Source organism: Camelus ferus, chromosome 13 (assembly GCF_009834535.1).
Source record: "Camelus ferus isolate YT-003-E chromosome 13, BCGSAC_Cfer_1.0, whole genome shotgun sequence".
In the NCBI taxonomy this organism is placed as follows: Eukaryota; Metazoa; Chordata; class Mammalia; order Artiodactyla; family Camelidae; genus Camelus; species Camelus ferus.
Genome location: NC_045708.1, coordinates 45616388 through 45635269, shown reverse-complemented (window position 1 = coordinate 45635269; position 18882 = coordinate 45616388). Strand labels below are relative to the sequence as shown.

At 37.7% G+C, this 18882-nt stretch overlaps 1 protein-coding gene across 8 annotated transcripts in view; it reads right to left on the bottom strand.

The window, feature by feature from the left end:
* The window catches only part of PATJ (PATJ crumbs cell polarity complex component), a 291845-nt gene that overhangs the window by 202154 nt on the left and 70809 nt on the right, over positions 1-18882 (bottom strand). For 7 of the 8 annotated variants that reach the window (XM_032494431.1, XM_032494436.1, XM_032494435.1 and 4 more), the window contains 3 exons: positions 7914-8123; positions 3971-4087; positions 1963-2358 (listed from right to left, as the gene is read on the bottom strand). In XM_032494431.1, the coding sequence (XP_032350322.1) occupies positions 1963-2358; positions 3971-4087; positions 7914-8123 (723 nt within the window). The remainder of the gene's footprint in view (positions 1-1962; positions 2359-3970; positions 4088-7913; positions 8124-18882) is intronic. The other variant, XM_032494434.1, reaches the window with a different exon arrangement.

The window sequence follows — 18882 nt, the reverse complement described above, 5'->3', positions numbered from 1 at the left end:
TTTCCCTCCCCTACACTGTCAGCACTGTGCGGTGTGGGGAGGGAGAAAAAGAGTTAATGCCCAAAGCAAGAACATATAATGATTCAAAGCAAGAACATACTGTAAAGTGAGACACAGTAGGGCTGACACATCTTAATGAATGCCTGTTTAGGGAGCCGATATAGGCTACCTCACAGAATCAGAAACTTCACAGAATTACTAATTAGGAAATTTAACAGAATTACTAACTAATTACTCACATGTCCTTCAAAGTGTGAGCACTGAATGTTGTTTAAACAAGCTTTTTAAAGAGCACTTTAATAAAGAGTAAGTGGTTACATTGTAAAGATTATCAATACAAACTTACAAGAGGAATTTTTTTAAAAAAATCTGATGTGATGAAAATGGTATTTGAGATTAGGATAAAATTTTGACAGACAGTATGGATTCAAAAATTACTGTATCTCAGACAACCTAGATGGAAATGAAGACAGCATAGCTGAAAAACAGTATTAAAAGATCAAAAAGTGATTCTGGTAATAATGTAGATGCTGACATTAAAAAATTTGAATAAAAATCTATCATTAAATGTGAGAATATGTAAAAATTAGTATTTTATAGGTTTTAAAATATGAATGCTTAACTTACAAAGTAAATACTGTGAATATCCATTTGACTACTTCAGCTACTTCCCTAAAAGTTTATATATTAAAATGGGCCTATATTTCAGGTTGCCTTATATTGGGGTAAATAGCAAAATTTCTTTTTATCAAAGAAAACAGCCACAACAATGGAGTATTTATGAATATTCACTAATCAGTGGTCAGTAATTTGCTCCATATAACTGAATATTTTGTTTGGGGTCAAGTAATTAGAAACACGGGAGTGGGGCTAGCAAACGTAGCAAGAACCAGTGTCAACGCCAACACACCAGGTGGTTCTATGTCACTTCTTCCCACATCCACATGCTGTCCATATAACCCCAAGCACGTTCTCTGGTAGACTGCCCAGAGTCCGCTATCATGGGGAGTCCGCTGGGGTTTCTTAAATACGTTAAGTACAGCATCTTGCATAGCAGAGGGACTCACAAGCATTTGCAGAAGGGAAAATAGGAGGAAGGTCTAAGAGAGGCAAGGGAAAAGCCCAGCTCTGTCTGCCCTGTGTGAGAGCTAACAAAGACTACTTTGCACCTCACTGCAGGGCAGCTGCCAGCCGCAGTGAGGAGGACACCATACTGCACCTGAACACACTGCTGTACACCCCATACAGTAAGTTTCTTTTCATTTGCCTGGAACTTAAAGTTTGAAGCAGGAAATAAACAAACAAAAATAAACCATTTTTTAAAAAATCCCTAATTAAAGATTCCAATTGTTGACCATTTAACTCTAATTTCATTTAAAAAAATTAAAGTTTATTGGTGATTTACTAGCAAGGGCAAATCTATTAAAATATCTTCCTGTCAAGTTGTCAACAGGCAGTATCACAAATGTAAAGATAATTTTCTAGAGTTCAGTGACTTTCTACTTAGTATATATATAATGCAGAGAACAATGTGGATAAGCAAGATAGAACAATATAATTGTAGTCAATTTGGCCTTGATTTTCTTTGGCAAATACACTATGCAATATAGAGCTGTGTCTCCCTGAGGGAACTGAAAAAAAAAAATCACAAATGGCAGAAGAACTCTTTCTAGAAGTGGGTAATTAGGAGAAAAACATCATTAAAAAAACAAGGTTAAAAAAATGCACCATAAACGCAAGGCAACTACAGCTACTGACTCCAACTAGAAGTTACATGACACAGAAATGATGAGTTTCTACTTACCGCAACATACCATGTGGTTCGTCTTGGGAAAAAAAAATGATTAATGCTGAAAAGGTTCATTAAATTTTGGTCATTTGTTTCAAAGTTACATGACTCTGGACAGAGACAGGGAGGGGAGGAGTCGGGGAGGATGTGGAAGATGCGGCCTCACCCCTTACCATGTTTTCAGTGCTACAGCCACACTGCTGCATCTCCGGCGAATACAGACTCATCATGGATCTTGCTTCCTGAGGCTCGGGTAGCTGCGGATCATGGAACCACTGTGCACCAAAGTGAAGCTCCTTCATGGGCAGAACAGGAGCAGCCTCTTGAATGTGCGATGAGGGACACGACTCCATGGCCTGAAAGCAGCCTTGATACAGTTCATATTCTTCATCAACAAGCATTTCTCTCTCTTCACCCATTTCCTGCAGTCTAGGGGCCGTAAATTCATGCATTTCCCAGGCCTCCCTGCTGTTGTCTATGTCTTTCTGCTGGGACTGGAAGACCTTTCCCAAATCTAGAAATGGCTCGTCCACAAGCTCTTCTTTAAAATAGGGTTCATCTCTAAATCCCTGTGAATAAAAATTGCAAAAAATTTTAAAACTATGCCTGTCTTAAAAGCTACCCTCTGAACATTAACTGGAATCAACTCCTGCCACAACTGCAATGATGGTATTGCACGGCAATGCACGGTTAACCTGAACAGCTCTCCATTAACAGCACGGAGAAATACAACCTCACCACCACACAACCCTCCATCCCCAAGAGAAACAAAACAAAAGGCAAAAATCTGCCCTTGGCAAGGTGACTATTCTAAAAAAGTTCATTATACATTAACCATCTGAAAATTCTCAGACAGAAGTAGGAATCTGTTAAACCGCTAGACTTAATATTTAACTCACGTATCTCAAATAAATAGTAGTACATAAATACTGCTGCACTTCGTATTATTACTTAAGAAAGCAGAGACTTAAAAGGTCAAGATTTTCAAGTTTACGTAACTCAAAAGAAATTATGGCTTTTTGAATGTTTAAAAAACATTCCCTATCAATTAAAGACATGGGGAGAACATCTCAACTACTTTGAGCATGACTCTTTTATAATACGTCATTTAATAGAAATTTATTTCTGCATCCGCATTAAAAATATACAAGAAGGAATGAATACCGTATGCTCTTCAATTAATTTAGACTGTACTAATTAGAAAGGCAAGTACATAAAACTGAAGCTAGATAGTCATATATGAGCAGAAACGTTGTTGAGTTCCTAGGTAATAACTGAGGAATATATGGATCTGCTGAGCCTTTGACATAATTCCAAGGGACCTTAGAGCGCTGAGCACAATGAGGCCCAATTCCTTCTAAGGCATCAATGACATTTCCTATCTTAAGTCCTAACCATTAAGTATCAATAAACGTAAATTCCTGAAATGAATCTACTCCTTCCCATTGTTTCCTCACTTGCCGCTAAACATCATTGCAGTGAAGCTTTGAGATTAATTAATATAGTATACCAAATACTGCAACCCAGTTATTGCAAAAAAAAAAAAAAAAAAAAGCTGCATTTATAGGGTATATTTAAACATTTCACCCAGTTATGACATTGTAACAAAAAATATCTAAACTAAAAAAATGTAACGGGCATTACAGGACTACATATCAGCTTCAGACAATGTCAACAAATTATGAAAAGAATATCAAACAATAGTCGTTATCAAGTAAAGCAAAACTATACTCTTAACTGCAAAAAGCAAAATAAACACAAGTCATTTTATTAAAAAAGGAAAGGCTTCAAAATATGCTTTGTAATATTAAAGCATAAAGTAAGGTTTGACTAAATAACTTTTCTGTAGGAAGTATTCAGTAAGCTCTTCTGTACACCTATTTTTCTATGGCATTTTAAATGCAGGTCTATTTTCAAAAATATGGTCTACCCTCAAAATTTTAAGACTGTATTAGTGATCTAAAATCAGTTTATGCTGGTTCTTTGAAAATACCTTACATCTGGCCTATGTCATGTATGGAGGCAATGCAATGCAAGAGAGAAAAGAGTCCAGTTTAAAATAAATTAATACAGAGAGAGGGGGATTATTTAATTTGTACGTATTTGCCATGAGAGTGAGAACAAGCTTTTGTCTTCTTTGTAACAGCAACTGTTCAAATGGGAAGTAAATATACTAAATACCTTGGGTGCTTCAAGTATTAAAGATGAATTTATGTCATGAATTGTTCCTGAAATTTCAGTTCTGTCTTCGTTATTGTTTGAACGTAAAATATGCCTTTCTTCCTCTTTATCATCTTCCTGGAAACAGAAGCACTTTTATTTCAATTTTTAATATTTTTAGCATGATTGAAGAAATCAACCAATATTTCTTTCAACCAGTATTTTTTGTCAACCAATATTTTTTTATTGAGTTCTAGTTGACATATAATGTGTTATTAGTTTTAAGTATACAACATAATGATTTGGTATATGTATATATTGCAAAATAATTACCATGATAAGTTTACCTAACATTTGCAACTTTCAAATATATGACATAGTACTGTTAACTAGAGTCACCATACCATATCTAAATCCTCAGGACTTAACTTACAACTGGAGGTTTGTATCCTTTGACCTTCTTCACCCATGTTGCCCACTCCCGCCCCCAAATCTGGCAACCAAAGAAGCACTTTGTAATCAGGAAAATACTTCAGTTTCAATGCTTTTTAGATTAATTCTCATCTTTCTATTAAATGCAAGTACACAATAAAAATTTATGTAAACGGTTTTAGACCAAACTTTTCTTTCATAATTTTTTAAAAAGCCATATTTAGGTCAAAACTTCTTATTCCTTTTAGGTAATCACTTTCCCAGGAATAGACCTCAATATTAAGAAATGCCTAAGTTTATACAGGGTGGTACTCAAAATATTTAACAAAGTAGAGAGTGTAGTCACTCTCCACCAGAAGAGGCACAGTCATTGGTGCTCCAGGTCAGTATCAGTCCCAGGTAATAACACAGCTACTATCTACCAAGTCCTAGCTATATATTATAATCTTTAGTAAATAGTTGCACATGCTTTGTCTCAGCTTAATCTTTACAACAATCCTATTAGATCAGGATTTTACACTTTATATTTACATAAAAAGAACAACCAACATATATATCTCACAGGCACAGGTGTTAGCATTTTAAATATCAACTTATTTAACATATTTATTAATAAATTAATGTATACTCTAAGAAATAGGTGTTCTTACTATCCCCATTTTACAGATGAGTAACAGAGACACAGTGATTTGCCTGAAGTTAAGTAACTAGTCAGTTACACACTCAGAATTTGAGCCCTGTCTGGCTCTAGAGTTTGTGCTCTGTGATCCCAAGTGGGAGCAGGTAGGTTAAATAACTGGCCCAAAGACACACAACTTTGCAAATCACAGAACTAAGCAAAAACCCACAGCTGTCTGGTTCAAGTACTCCACTGCCATCTCTGCCCTGTCAGCTCTGAAGATACAAGGCAGTGTTTAAAGGTAGTTCATTCATTTTTTTAGATCTGGGACATCTGAAGTGAATTTGTAGAAAAGAGAAGGGAAGTCACATTTGTGGTTAACATGAAAATAAATGGACAAGATGGATCTACATAAGACCATAACACATGTTTATATAGTATCTATAATTATATAGATAGCACACATCTCTGTGATATAAGACTCAATAAAAATAATTTTGTTCTCCTAACTGTTGTGCATTCACAGTCTTCCTGCTCCAACCTGACTTTGGACCTTCTTATTCCCACTCTATCCCTGGTTCCGCTGAAAACTGAATAAATGCTCAGCAAACATTAGGTGATTAGATAAGTGGCCACCAACTGGACCATGAGAGAAAGAGAGACAGACCTCAGAGACAATCCATGCATCACTATTTACAGCTCACAGTTTTCCTAAAAGAACCCAGATGTTAAGAAGAAGTTAATGGTGATTCCACTAAGAATTTTTAAACATCTTGCAAGTGGCCTTTCTCTCATTCCTTTACTGGCCTCCCACTCTCCGGTATCCTGGCAGGCTTCTACTCACTGAGGGAAGCCCACACAAAGTCCACCACACAATCACTACATTCCAAAATCCTCCTGGAGTAAGGCTCCAATGTCCCGAGTTTCTGCAGCTCTACCTCTGCCAGAAATAGCACAGGAATCTACACCCAGCTGGTGCTGAGTTCTGTTTTTCACACTGCCTGAGACTTCCTTAAACTGCTTCAAAGTCAGGTTGTTAAGGTCCTCTAGACCATTATAGTTGGGACCTCCTCTGGCAACTGCAAATAATTAGGCAAATAATTATCAGGAAAAATATAGACAAAGCTCTTGCCACAATCCAAGAAACCAAGAAGACGAGGTCCCCATAAAATTATCAAGCTCTCTCCTTCTTAATTTGTCCAACAATCAAACCCGGTATCTAATGGTACATATTGGCAATGGCAACCTCCACACACCAAACACACAATAAAAGTTAAGAACCTGACTTCGCTATGTGCTGTATTCCATTTTGAAAATTTCAAGCATCTGATAGGTGTAATATACAGGGATTTTCGTCTGCAATACGTGAAGAATAATAAAGTAATACATGAGGGTCATACGAGGTTCCCCAACGCAAAAATACTGTGCGGGATATGTGACTCTATCTACATATCTATACGGGAACACCCCTAACTCTACCTATACAGATACGTATCTACGTGAATACTTACAGTGTGCTGATGTATTTCACAGAATAAAAGAATGTTAGAGTTGAGAAAGATCTTAGGAGTTCTCTAGTCTTGTTTAGTCTTTTTAGAAATGAAAAAAATAGGCCCAGAAAAGTGATGTGCCTATGATCCGATTATTGGCACAGTGTTTCTCAAAGTGCAAAATTTTGCATCAGAATTACACCGGTGACTCACTGAAGGGGCAGGCGCCTGAACAGCACATGAGGATCACTCAGTCAGAATCTCTGAGAACTGGACCTGGGAAATTGCATTTTAATCATCTCTGAGGAGATTCTTATGCCTATTCACATGTCTTTGAATTTGAAACCCACCGGGCTAACTTGTAGCAAAGTTGGAAATAAGAGCCCAGATTTCTTGAAATCCCGTCCAACACTCTGCCACAACCATGGTATCTATTTCAGACATGCTGCATACAAATTAAACTAGTGACAACAAATTGAAACAGGAATACACAGCAGTGTGGCTAAGAGCACAAGGTCTGAAGCCGCTCTACTGAGTTTATAGTCCAGCTCTGTCCCTTATGAGTTACATCACTTTAGGTAAGTTGCTCAACTCTCTGGACAGGATTTCAAGAAATCTGGCCTCTATTTCTAACTTTACTGCCAATGTCTTGACTAACTCGTCTGCGATGACAGTAGCAAGAGGACTACCTCCTCTTAAAGGTGCTGTGAGGATTAAATTAGTTAATGCAGGTAAAGAGCTTAAAATACTAAGTGACATACAGCAAGCACTCAATAATACTTTAATTCTGCTTGAAAATTATAGTCAAGTATTTTGTTTTTACATTGGGAAATCTCAACAGCACCATAACTAATGTGGCCTTCAGTCAGAAGTAGTCATCTGTCCTAGTACATGAGTTTAAGCAATAAGATGATCTCCGGTTGACTTGACCATATTCGAGTTTAGAGGTTACAAGGCACTTTGATGGTCAGAAAAGCGTATTAAAATCTCACTGCCATGCGGTTAAAACAACATGGCTAACTAGACTTCAACTTACCATCCCATCTCGACATCACGCCCAAATGAAAGCTTAGAAACATAGACAAACTTGATTTATAGCATGAGGAATGGAATGAGAACTTAGAAGTCTGTGCTAAAAGTATGAAGATAAAAGTAGTAGCAGCAGGACCAGTAACGCTGGCAGCTAGCGTTAATGCAGCAGTGCGCTAAGCACTTGGTGAATGTCATCTTGAATCCTCAAAACCCTGAGGTAGAAATTAATTTTCTGGTTCTGTAAGTCAAGGACAGTGAGGAACCTGCACAAGGATACATATCGAGTAAGCAGTGGAACAAGGATTCAATGTCAGGTGTATTTGTCTCCAAAATCCATGTTCTTAACTATGACACTATTATCACTTCCTATATTAACAAATTCAACACCTACCACCAAAGGCTTACAGATGCCAAGGCGTACAACGCCTGGTGGCACAGCTTTCAACACTTCCACAGCTTCAGCAAGTGTGGTGTTGTCCAGACTGTATTCATTGACAGAGACCAGGCGGTCTCCAGGTAACAGTTCTCCACTTCTTTCTGCCACCCCATCTGCCACCAGGGAGCGAATCACAATCACTGATCTTGTGGAATCTATGGGGTCCTAAGGATTAAGCAAAAAAGAAAGATGCGTCAGTTCCCTGAAAACAAATACGCAGCCTTAAGACACCTCAAAGATACTGTGGGTTCAGTTCCAGACCACCGCAACAAAGCGAATGTCACACTGAAGCAGGTCACATGCGTCTCCTGGTTTCCTCCGTGCATATAAAATTTGTGTTTATACTACACTATCATCTGTTAAGTGTGCAATACCATTATGTCTAAAAAAAAATGATGTCACGCCTTAATTAAAAAATACTTTATTGGTAAAAAAAATGCTAAGCATGATCTGACAATCCAAGGTTGCCACAAACCTTAAATTTGTAAAAAAAAAAAAAAAAAAAAAAAAAAAGCAGTCTCTGTGAAGCGCAGTAAAGCAGAGCACAACAGAAAAGGGTATGTCTGTACTCAGGCATCTCATGTTTACTTCGTGTGTCCGCAGTCCGGTGGTCCTCTCCCAAAGACAACATCTATAAAATACCACTCTATACATCCACACGAATATCAGCTGCTATCAAGGTAAAGATATAAGCTGAATTCCAACCGCATGTCTGAGTGCTCAGTACACATGACTGATATTTTGTCACACCACAGGAGGTCTAGGGAAAGCTGGGAAAGACTCTCTGACATCCTCATGCATCGTCGTACTGTGGACCAAAGACAAGTCCATTTATTATTGCTCCTGGACAATAAGCAGGCTCCAAGAGAAGTGTATCATGGGAAATGAAACTCCATTCTTAGGCATTCCACCAGTATAAAATTTTCCTGCTAAATCATTTAAGTTCAAAAAAGACAAGGAAACAACCCATGGTATATTCCACTGCATTTTAAAAAGTATGTTTAAAAATAACGTAACCTAAAACTGATTATAACTCAATCAAAAAAAATAACATAACCTAAAGTTATGACATGGTCTAGCTAACCCTAGATGAGAACTATCCTCATACAGAGAAAATGAATACTAATTCATGAACAAAACCAATGTGCAAATCTCCATCCATTAGGAGGGCCCCATATTTCTTTTCACTAAGCACAGAAGATAATGTTGACGTTCTATAAATGCATTTGGCTAATAAAGGCCAATTTATAGCCATACTGTTATTTTTTATTTTACTCAATGAACACTGATATATAGCTCTTACCAGCTCTGTTCTAAGCACTTGACAATCATTAATTCAACTAATCCTTGTAACAAACTCCAGGACGTGGAGAGACTTACTGTCTGTGTTTACAGATGAGGAAACTGAGGGTGAGAAAGTTAAGAAAACGCGCCAAGATCACCAAGCTGGTAAGTGGCAGAGCCACAATTCAAACTCAAACTGTCTGGCTCCAAAGACTTTCTCTTCACTACCGTGCTCTGCCACTTACCCTGCTCCAATGGTAACAGAAGGAATCAGAAATAAAGAGTTATGAATGGAAAAGATATTCACATGGAAATCTTATGATTGAGTGGAATCTCTCAATTTGTCCTAATGGTGGAAGTATATGATACTCTCACTAAATCTCAAACTTCGTAATGGAGAGGAAAAAAAAAAAGTCTCACTCAGAACATTACTAGCTTGGTTTGTCTCTTTTGCTCCTGCTGTTTCTTTGGCACATACTGTTCTATGAAGGCAAGATATAGTAACATGAGATTCTACAACCTTTCCTGAGAAAGTAGAAATTACCACATTTTATGTTAGAATTAGAAGATTTTGGAACTAGCAAAGTGAGAATGTGCCAAGTTCCAGGCTCTGTCTGTTTGAAGTGGTTGATGGCTCTTTTGAAGTTTTCTGATGCAGTTTTCTATACTTCTGTGTTGCAGACTTCAAGGTTCATTTTCAATACTGCATGGAATTTTAACCAAACATACCACATTTAAATCAACAAAGGATATACAGCTAGTTCCTTGAAAAAAACATCTTCAAACAACTTATTTTACTTTCCTTAACTAACCTTGCTTTTCCACTAGCAAGTCAAGAGATCCCTGGTAAATTTCTAACACACTCTGTTGTGTAACACCACCTATTTGTGAAGAGGATTGAAAGCAAAAATAATCATGGGAACTCATTAATAAAGTACACAGTGTTAAGCTATAATTACACCAATATTTTCAAGTAGAGGGAGCTATTGCATAGGAAGAGAACAGAGGAACCAAAAAAAAAAAAAAAATTAAAATGTACAGTGGTATATCAGCAGGCAATCAGTGCAGTAATATAAAAGAGCTGTCTATTCTGTCACTGGCAACCATGAATCACAACACACTTTTTCATTCTGAAATATGAAACCATTACATTTTAAGTTTGACACACTAATAAATAAGCTGTACAATTATGTCCTTCATTTAGGATGTCAGTTTTTGATGGAAGGCGTTTTTATTGGGGGGGGAAGGGAAACTCCATAATAGCTTATTCCCATCATGAAATGCACAGAAAGCAGCTAGCATTACTTTGTATTAATAATTACTAAACTTAGAGAAAATTGCAACAGTAAAATACACCAAAAGCAAATAAATGATTTCACTGGGTTGGTGTGAGAATCTCTGCAGTTTCATATAACACCTAATCAAAAAGACTTATTTTGAACCCAAATACACAGAAGAATTGGTTTCCAAAATGCAACCAGTTGAAATGATAATTAGAAACGTTTCAAAGGAAGATTAACCAGGACATAATGGAAATAGAAAATAGATTAATAGGTTGCCTTTATTACAGGAAAATCATGGTGAACACTTATTTATACAAAATGCAATCTTCTTCAGGCCGCAAACTAGTACCAGGTGTGCTTGCTTACTAAAACGTGTTCAGACTTGGATCTCTAGCTACTCTAAACACTATACCTAATCTACCACCCCTTTCCCTGGAGGAGAGAACCCAACAGCAGCTTCTTTGTCGCTTAAAAAAGACAAACCACCCACTTCTGAAAATGCCCCGTGATGGATAATCACTGCTTCATCTTCCATGAGGACTTTTCTGACTGGGCGATTTCTCTCATAGCCGAATGGAGTTGCTTTAATGAGTAACAGTCATTTCCTTTAATGGCCATCCCATGTAGCAGTCACCCTACAAAAAACCAGCAGCTGCCACTGCCTACCACGGCGGCTGCTATTCCTGAGGCTTTGCTGCATAAAACACGCTTAAAACTCAGCCTGATTCAGGTTGTTTTACATCAGAAAAGACTGCATGCTAAAAACACAGTCTACAATATCAAATCCATGTTAAATTAAACAAAATGTTGTAAAGATATTTCTCAAGCCTTCTACCCAATTCCCAGACCATATCCAGATTTTTAAAGTCCCCATCAGTTTTTAATCACCTTTTATCATAATTTTAAAATCACTAATTTCTCTTGTTTTGGTAAATAACACTGCAAGGAACATTGTACTCAAGAATCAAGATGTTGTTTTAAGCTAAACAGCCAACAGAGGGCACTAAATACCAATCACAGAACACAAGAAACATCTTTGACTATGCAAGCCATTCTCCTCTTCTAAAAGCTGTTTTCTTCCTATTTATTCAAAAGCCTTACACTATTATGCATCTTCTAACAGTATTCCATATGTTTGCTTCAATTCAACCATTTATGAACATTGTTCCCTACAGCTATTAAAAATATTATTAAACTCCTACAATCAATTAAGCACAGCCAACTTTGATCAGAATATTATACCTGAAGACAAGTGATCTGACCTGAATTCTCACTATTTAGCTATGAAACCTGGACAGAACCAATCTAACTGCTGTTTCACAGGTGAATAAAAGTGCCTGGAGAAACGTGCTTACAAGGATTTTTGAGGTCTCTTGAAGTGATACTAATGTTAGATAGTTATTATAAACACATGATGTTTCAATGTGGGGGGAAATTCAAGTTGACAGACCATTCTCCTCCCACAGTCCCTGAAGGGCATCATTACCATACACCCGCGCACCTACCTTCTCTCCCTCGAGCCTTCACTAAGGCACATCACCGTGATCTTCTGTCTTTCCTATCTGATCCTCTCTTTCCACATCCGCTGCCACCACCTTGGTTAAGATTCTCATTTCTTGCTGGCTTCATTCTCCCGAAAGGTCTACCTCTCTCCAATCTTACCCCCATCAGCCTATTTTCTACAGAGATAAAATAATGATTCTGAAAGACAAAAGTGCAATCACAATTCCTCCTCTGCATAAAACACTTCGGTGACATCCACTGCCTTCAGGATTAAGTCCTAACGCTTTGGTAGAGAAATTCCTTCAGATCTGCAGTTTAGTCTCATCTCCTCTTGCTCTTCCCACATGTACCACTGCCCATCCCACTTGCCCCCCACATTGTCCCAACAATCCAGAACTATTAAAGGTTAGGGACTGTGAGAGCTGTTGGCCTGCTACATGACATCCTCCAAACCATTCCATCTGCAGGAATGCTTCCCCGACCCACTGCCACTTATCTGTATCTTTGCCACCAGCATCAGCTGAAGTGTTTCCTCCAATGAGGCACCTTCTCTGACTCCCCGGAGAAGCCTCAAGCACTCCCTACTCTGCGATGATATCTCTAAACCTAAGAAAGACCTTCTATTATAGCATTTGCCATAATATAGCTTCCTCACTGTCTCTGACCTTCTAGAATAACTTAGGCCCCTCTGCTACGTGTACCCAGAGTATCTTACACTTTTTCTGACACTTTTGACATTTTACTGAACTTATTTTAACCATCTTTTCTAAAAATAAGCTTCATGACAGCAAAGATACATTTTCTTATTTGCTGCTTTATTTCCAGGGTCAGCTACAGTGCCTGCCACGTAGAAGGGACTGAATAATAGTTGCAATATCAAATGACTGAATCTATTTAGTTTCTCTCTCCTCACTGGACTGTAAGTACACCAAAGGAAAGGCCAGATTGCACCACATGTAAGTAAAAACAATAAACGTTAACACTGAGCTCTTGCCACACCAGGCATGTCCTAAATATCTTACTTCTTTGAACCTATTTCATCCTCACACTAACAGGAGGTAGGTACCATTATTATCCCTACTTTTAAGATGAGAAAACTAAGACAGAGGAAAATTAAGTAACTTAACCAAAACACACAGTTGATAAATGGCAGAACCAGAATGTAAACCAGTTAAGCACCAGAGTTTATGTCTCAACCATGTGACACAGCTTCTCTATCCTAAGGTAAGTATTTGCTATATGAATGAATGTTGAGACAAGGCAAATTGTTAGAATATACATTTATTACCTTGCCAAAGTGTATAAAATTGAGCCCCTTAAATATCACACTTGGCCACTAGAGGTTTATATTTTGGTACCTAGCTGATGACGTTAGAGCACACAGAATGTGCCTGCATGTACAGCTAAAACAAGCATTTGTCTGCCAGATTTTAATTCACACTTAGGTTCTCAAGCATCCACTCCTTTGGTGAGCTAAGAACACCTTAACATGAACAGATGCAAACATGTGACAATCACTGTGCCCAAATAGATGCAATTCAAAGTTCCAAAGTGTCTAGAAAACGCATTATATGAATATTTGTGTAGATTCCCCACAGATCAAAGAGACTAGAGTTCACATAAACTAAAGCTTGGTACAGGGATGTCACTGGGGGCAGAGAGGTGGTTCAGTTGAAACTGGGCTCCCTCAGAGACAGAGATATCCACCAGAAGACGTGAGAGCTCTAGCCATGGAGCTGCTCCAAAACTAAAACTACAAATGCTAGCAAGCAGCCATGGCAAACTCAGCGAAAAGGCACGAGGCAGGAAATGTCACATTAACAGGAGACAGAAGAAATGCACATGAAGAGAAGTGCTCACATTTAATACACTGACCGCTGCCTCGGCAGGAGGCATTTTCTAAAATAAGAGGAATATGAGATGTACACCAAAGACAGTTCTAACATTCAACATTTATGTTTGCAGAGTTACTAAAATGACAGCAAACAAAAATAAAGGTGTAACAATGACTTAACTACATGGACTCAAAATAAAGGATAACTTTTGGGTTGTCCTTTTTTTAAAAAAAAAAATCTATCTTGTATCCGACACCCCAAATTTTAAAAACATTAAGTAATGGATTAGAAACATAGAGGCCATAGCAGGATGGCAGAGACCATAGTTTATTTCAGATAAAAACTTGGGTTTAATGATTTACTTTTGATTATGTTGATACTTACTGTCAATGGAGTACATTGAAATATAAGTATATTATTAATTATTATAAAATATAAAGTTGGCCTATCATAAACTTCTGAGAGGAAATATGGCTAACTTACATAGCCTTCATTCAACGTCATTGAAGTGCTGTGCTATCAACTCACCACACCAAAATACCTGCTCTCCTGTATTATAGGAGTCTTTCCCCAAAACGAAGTGATTCCAAAGAATGACGAGAAAAACCACCTCAAACAACCATGCAATAGAAAGTGCGCTACAAAACAGATCTCCCCACCAACGAATGCAGCGTTGTGGTGCTCACGATTACAGAGTTGGGCTACTGAGCTTCATTCCACAGTTATTCACGTAAGTGTGAGGAAGTAAGTTTCAAAGGTAATTTGAAAGAATCTACATACATGAATTGCTGGATAACATGAGGCAGCTAGCACGTAATATGTGATACGAGAATTGCTCCAACACAGTAATAGTCAACTGAGAGAAAACTGTGAGAGCAGCGAAGAGCCAAATACTGGCTTCTTGAAGCGTATACTCTTAAAGGTGGCAATTACTTTTTTGAACTACAGAGAAGTAAGTTAAAAATCTAAAGAAAGTAACAGCTAGATAACTTTTAAAATAAGATCTCAAGGACGTTACTAAAATGGAGAACACAAAAAGGAACCACTAAGTTTAAAAGAGAGACAGCTAGCGATTTGTAACCTGGAGGTAGACGGAAGAATTGGGTACAAAGAAGTACAAAGGAAAGGTTCTCTTACACACACACACAGACATAAACATGTTAAGGAAAAAACAGTGATCTGCAGAAGCTCTGACGCACGGCCGGTATGAATTAAAATATCCACTGTGAGCGATGTCAGTCCAAAAAGGAATCCAATGATTTAAAAAAAAAAAAAAAAAGAAAGAAAATATAAATGGGAAAGAGAGACAAGGGAAATAGCTTTTCAATCCACTAGTGGTAGGATGGGTGTGGATTAGAAGTCCAGGGACAAGTTTTGAGCCCCTAGCTGGACCGTGCACAGTTTCTCAAGTTCTTCATTTCTCTGAATCAGTTTCCTCAGTTGTAAAATGAGATAGTTGGATACGTGACAGTTATGATCCATTCCCCCAACTCCAAAATCCCATAACTAAATTTGACACAGTATCTTGAGCCAAATTTGTCATTAATTTCTACCAAAACAGTCACAAAACCACCATAAAAAGTAGGGAATGACAAGTTAATTCAAAACACAGCATCAACAATGAAAAAGATGTACACTCTGGTCACAACATGGTATAACTGTAGTTAGTGATGTCTTTTAAGAACTCATAAGAATGACACTGACTGCACAAGATCTAACTTCCCCGGAATTCTACCATCAAAACAAAAGATACAACAAAATATATATGACATGCTCTTTTTCATAAGATGAATAGTGAAACATTTTTTTTTTGCCATATTTAGATAGCAACAAAAGACATGTCAGAGACTATTAGTTGAACTAGAATCACTAGAATAGTTCTGGTTTAAGATAGCAGGATGTAATTAATTACACTAAAAGAGCATCTTCTGATTTGACCAACAAGCTAAGCATTTACTCTTAGGAAAGAGAAATAAATGTATTTATAGTGAATGCAGGGCAGTAATTAAATGATTCTAATGAATAATGAGCAAGCTATCTTATCAGAATCTGACCCCATTTTTTACTATAATATAGCCAAGTATTACACTGACCATACCAGTTACCACAACACCATCACGTTCAAGGTAAGTACCCACAAAATACTTCCAGTGCACTCAAGATAGATTAAAGATATGGTTCCTGGCTCCTTGTGTCTTATTACTTCCTAAATACTATTAGGCATTCAGAATAGATTCTTCCACGCATCATCCACAGAATGAAACAGTCCCTGAGCAGCACCGTTAAGACAGCACGCAAGGCGATTAAAGTGCAATGGAAGAGAAGCACAGAGAGAAACTCACCAGAAGATGAAAGTTTAGTCTAACACAGGGGGGAAAATACATAATTCTGCACATAATTTTATTCTGTGTAGTTTAGTACTTCAAAAATCTACTTTAAGCACCATAATAATTTAAAAGGTTCGAGCAGAGTCCCACTGCTTCTCTTATCCCCTTCTGGTCTCCTGGTAGTTGCTCTCCGTGGGTACTAAATACGTTCTTCAGATGTGTTATCTCTTGAAAATTTGATGTCATGATAATTGTTTACATATTTACCGTTCACTCCTGGCCCAGGACTTTTGCTGGTTGTAAGGAAAACAAAAACAAACCACAGAACTGTCCTTTATTTAAAAGTCCCACCATCTGGCTGAAATGCCTGGGGTTCCACCAAACAGACTGCGGTATCAAGGACAAAGTCCACCCTCTATTAAAATTACACTAGTTGAAATGTGAATACACCTAACACTACCGAACTATACATCTAAAAACTGCTAAGATGGTAGATTTTATGTTACATTTTAGCAAAAAATTTTTCAAGTAGAAAATGATTTATAAATATCTCATTATCCTCTAGAAAAAAAACTACATTAGTTGAAAGTCATTATGATGCAAAGAAAGTATAGACACAAAACTTTTAAAAGCTTTTAAAGTACTTGTTTTGGAATTTAATTTTCCAAACAAGTCACTCTCAACTTAAGCTAAACACTTACAAACACTAGCTGAATGATACTGTTCCAGTTAATCTCTGAGACTCAGATTCCCCACTGGTAAGTGGAAATAACAATAGTACAGATTTTGTAGAGTTGTTAAAAGCATTAAATGAGATAATCACTTCATAAGTGCTAGTACTCTTATTATTACTGTTACTAAGAAGATGATGGAAAAGAAGTTAACAGGACATGTGTGTCTGAGAAGTTAACAATTACCATCTCCTCTACTGCCTGCTGAATTCAACTCACCATGGCTGATTTAGACCAACAGTCCTATCAACTGCTAAACCATCCCTGATTCTACACTTCCATGTTAACACGTGACAATGAAGTGTTGACCTTAAACCCTCCAGATATGCAGACCTCCACACCTGAAGAGAGGTTCAGAGCAGCTTGGTGCTCTCACTTTTCACTCTCCCCGAAAGCAGACGCTGAGAGACAGGAGCCAACTCTACACTGGGAATGTCCCTGACAACCACTGCCACATCAAGGACCAGCATGCCCTTCATTCTTTAGAAAAGCTTCTACGATTTTTTTCCTTAATCCTTGAAAGGGCAACCAACATTTGTGATATGTAGCACATAACATGCAGAACAAAACTTTGCCAACTTTGCAACTGTACAGGAAAAAGGCTAAGGAGTCCTGCTGGAATATGTAAAACAAAATGCACACAGTTTCTACTCTCTGGCAGTGAAAAAGCTATCAGGACTCTAAAGAGCTTTGGCTAGGCTGGGAGGAGTAAAGGCAAGGGACCATAAGGATTCAGGAATAACATGAAGTAAATCTTTTGGAACTGTAATAAGGACTGCTCTCTGGAAAGAGAATCAGAAATTTTTATCATCCTTCACTGGAGACACAAGTATCAAGGATGAATGCTGCTCCTGGTCTACGGACTGTACTTTCACACCAAGAGACCACAAACTTGGGAGCCCAGCTCCACCACTTATTCACTGGGTGACCTTGAGCAAATTCCTTAATCTCGTGATCAGTTTCCTCATCTATAAAATGAGGATGATTATAAGACCTACCTCACGGGGTTGTAGAGATAACTAAACCAGTATGCCTAAGCAGTAGATAATTACTGGCTATTACCACCATGTGAAATGGTGGTCAAGTTTTACAAGTAGTAGAACAGAAAGTTCCTCAAAGTATTTTTCATTAAAAGGAGTAAAATATGAAAGTTTTGATAGATATTAAACAATCCACAGTTACTAAAGAAAATAAAGACATAAAATCATGGCCAAGTTATCAATTCCAGGACATTCCTGTGCTTTGGATGTCCACCACCTGTTGGCCTATAAGGCATGCCTCAGTTCCCCGTGAGACCCCTCTGGATCCTGAGACCCCTCTGGATCCTAAGACACGAGCATCACAGGGTCTCTTAGTCTTACTTCCACCACTGCTAAAATCATAATGCACTACAGGCACTCCCAAGTCTGTTCCCTTTGTTATTTTAGCAATGTTTATTTACCTCTCTACTCCCAACTGAATTTAAACCCCATGAGGACACCGGGTCTATTGCCTATTTTGTTTATTGCTATACTCCTAGTGTCTGGAACAGTGCCTGGCATGGAAGATGCACAATATACATTTGTTAAACAATATAAGATCTTTAAAGGAAGTATATCTTTTCATCTCTAATTGCCTGATACTAGCCATAAGTGAACAACACTTTTTTTGGAAGGAGACAATGAATAACAGGCATAGCAAGTCTGTGCTCAGAATCTATTTTTAAAAATCACCATCATAATTTTTCAGTAACTGGTAACACATTATTTTATGCCCAGAAAAGTCCAGGCATTTATATACATCTTTTATTTCGTCTTCACAATTTTATAAAGCAAGTATGATTTCTATTTTAGGGATTACTAGATAAGAAAAACTAACAAGCTTGTCTGAAGTCCTTGTAGGGTGTCATAGCCGGAAGGCAAATCCTGGTCCTTTCTGACCGGTAAGCTAGCACTTATAACCATACTCTACATTCGCAGCGA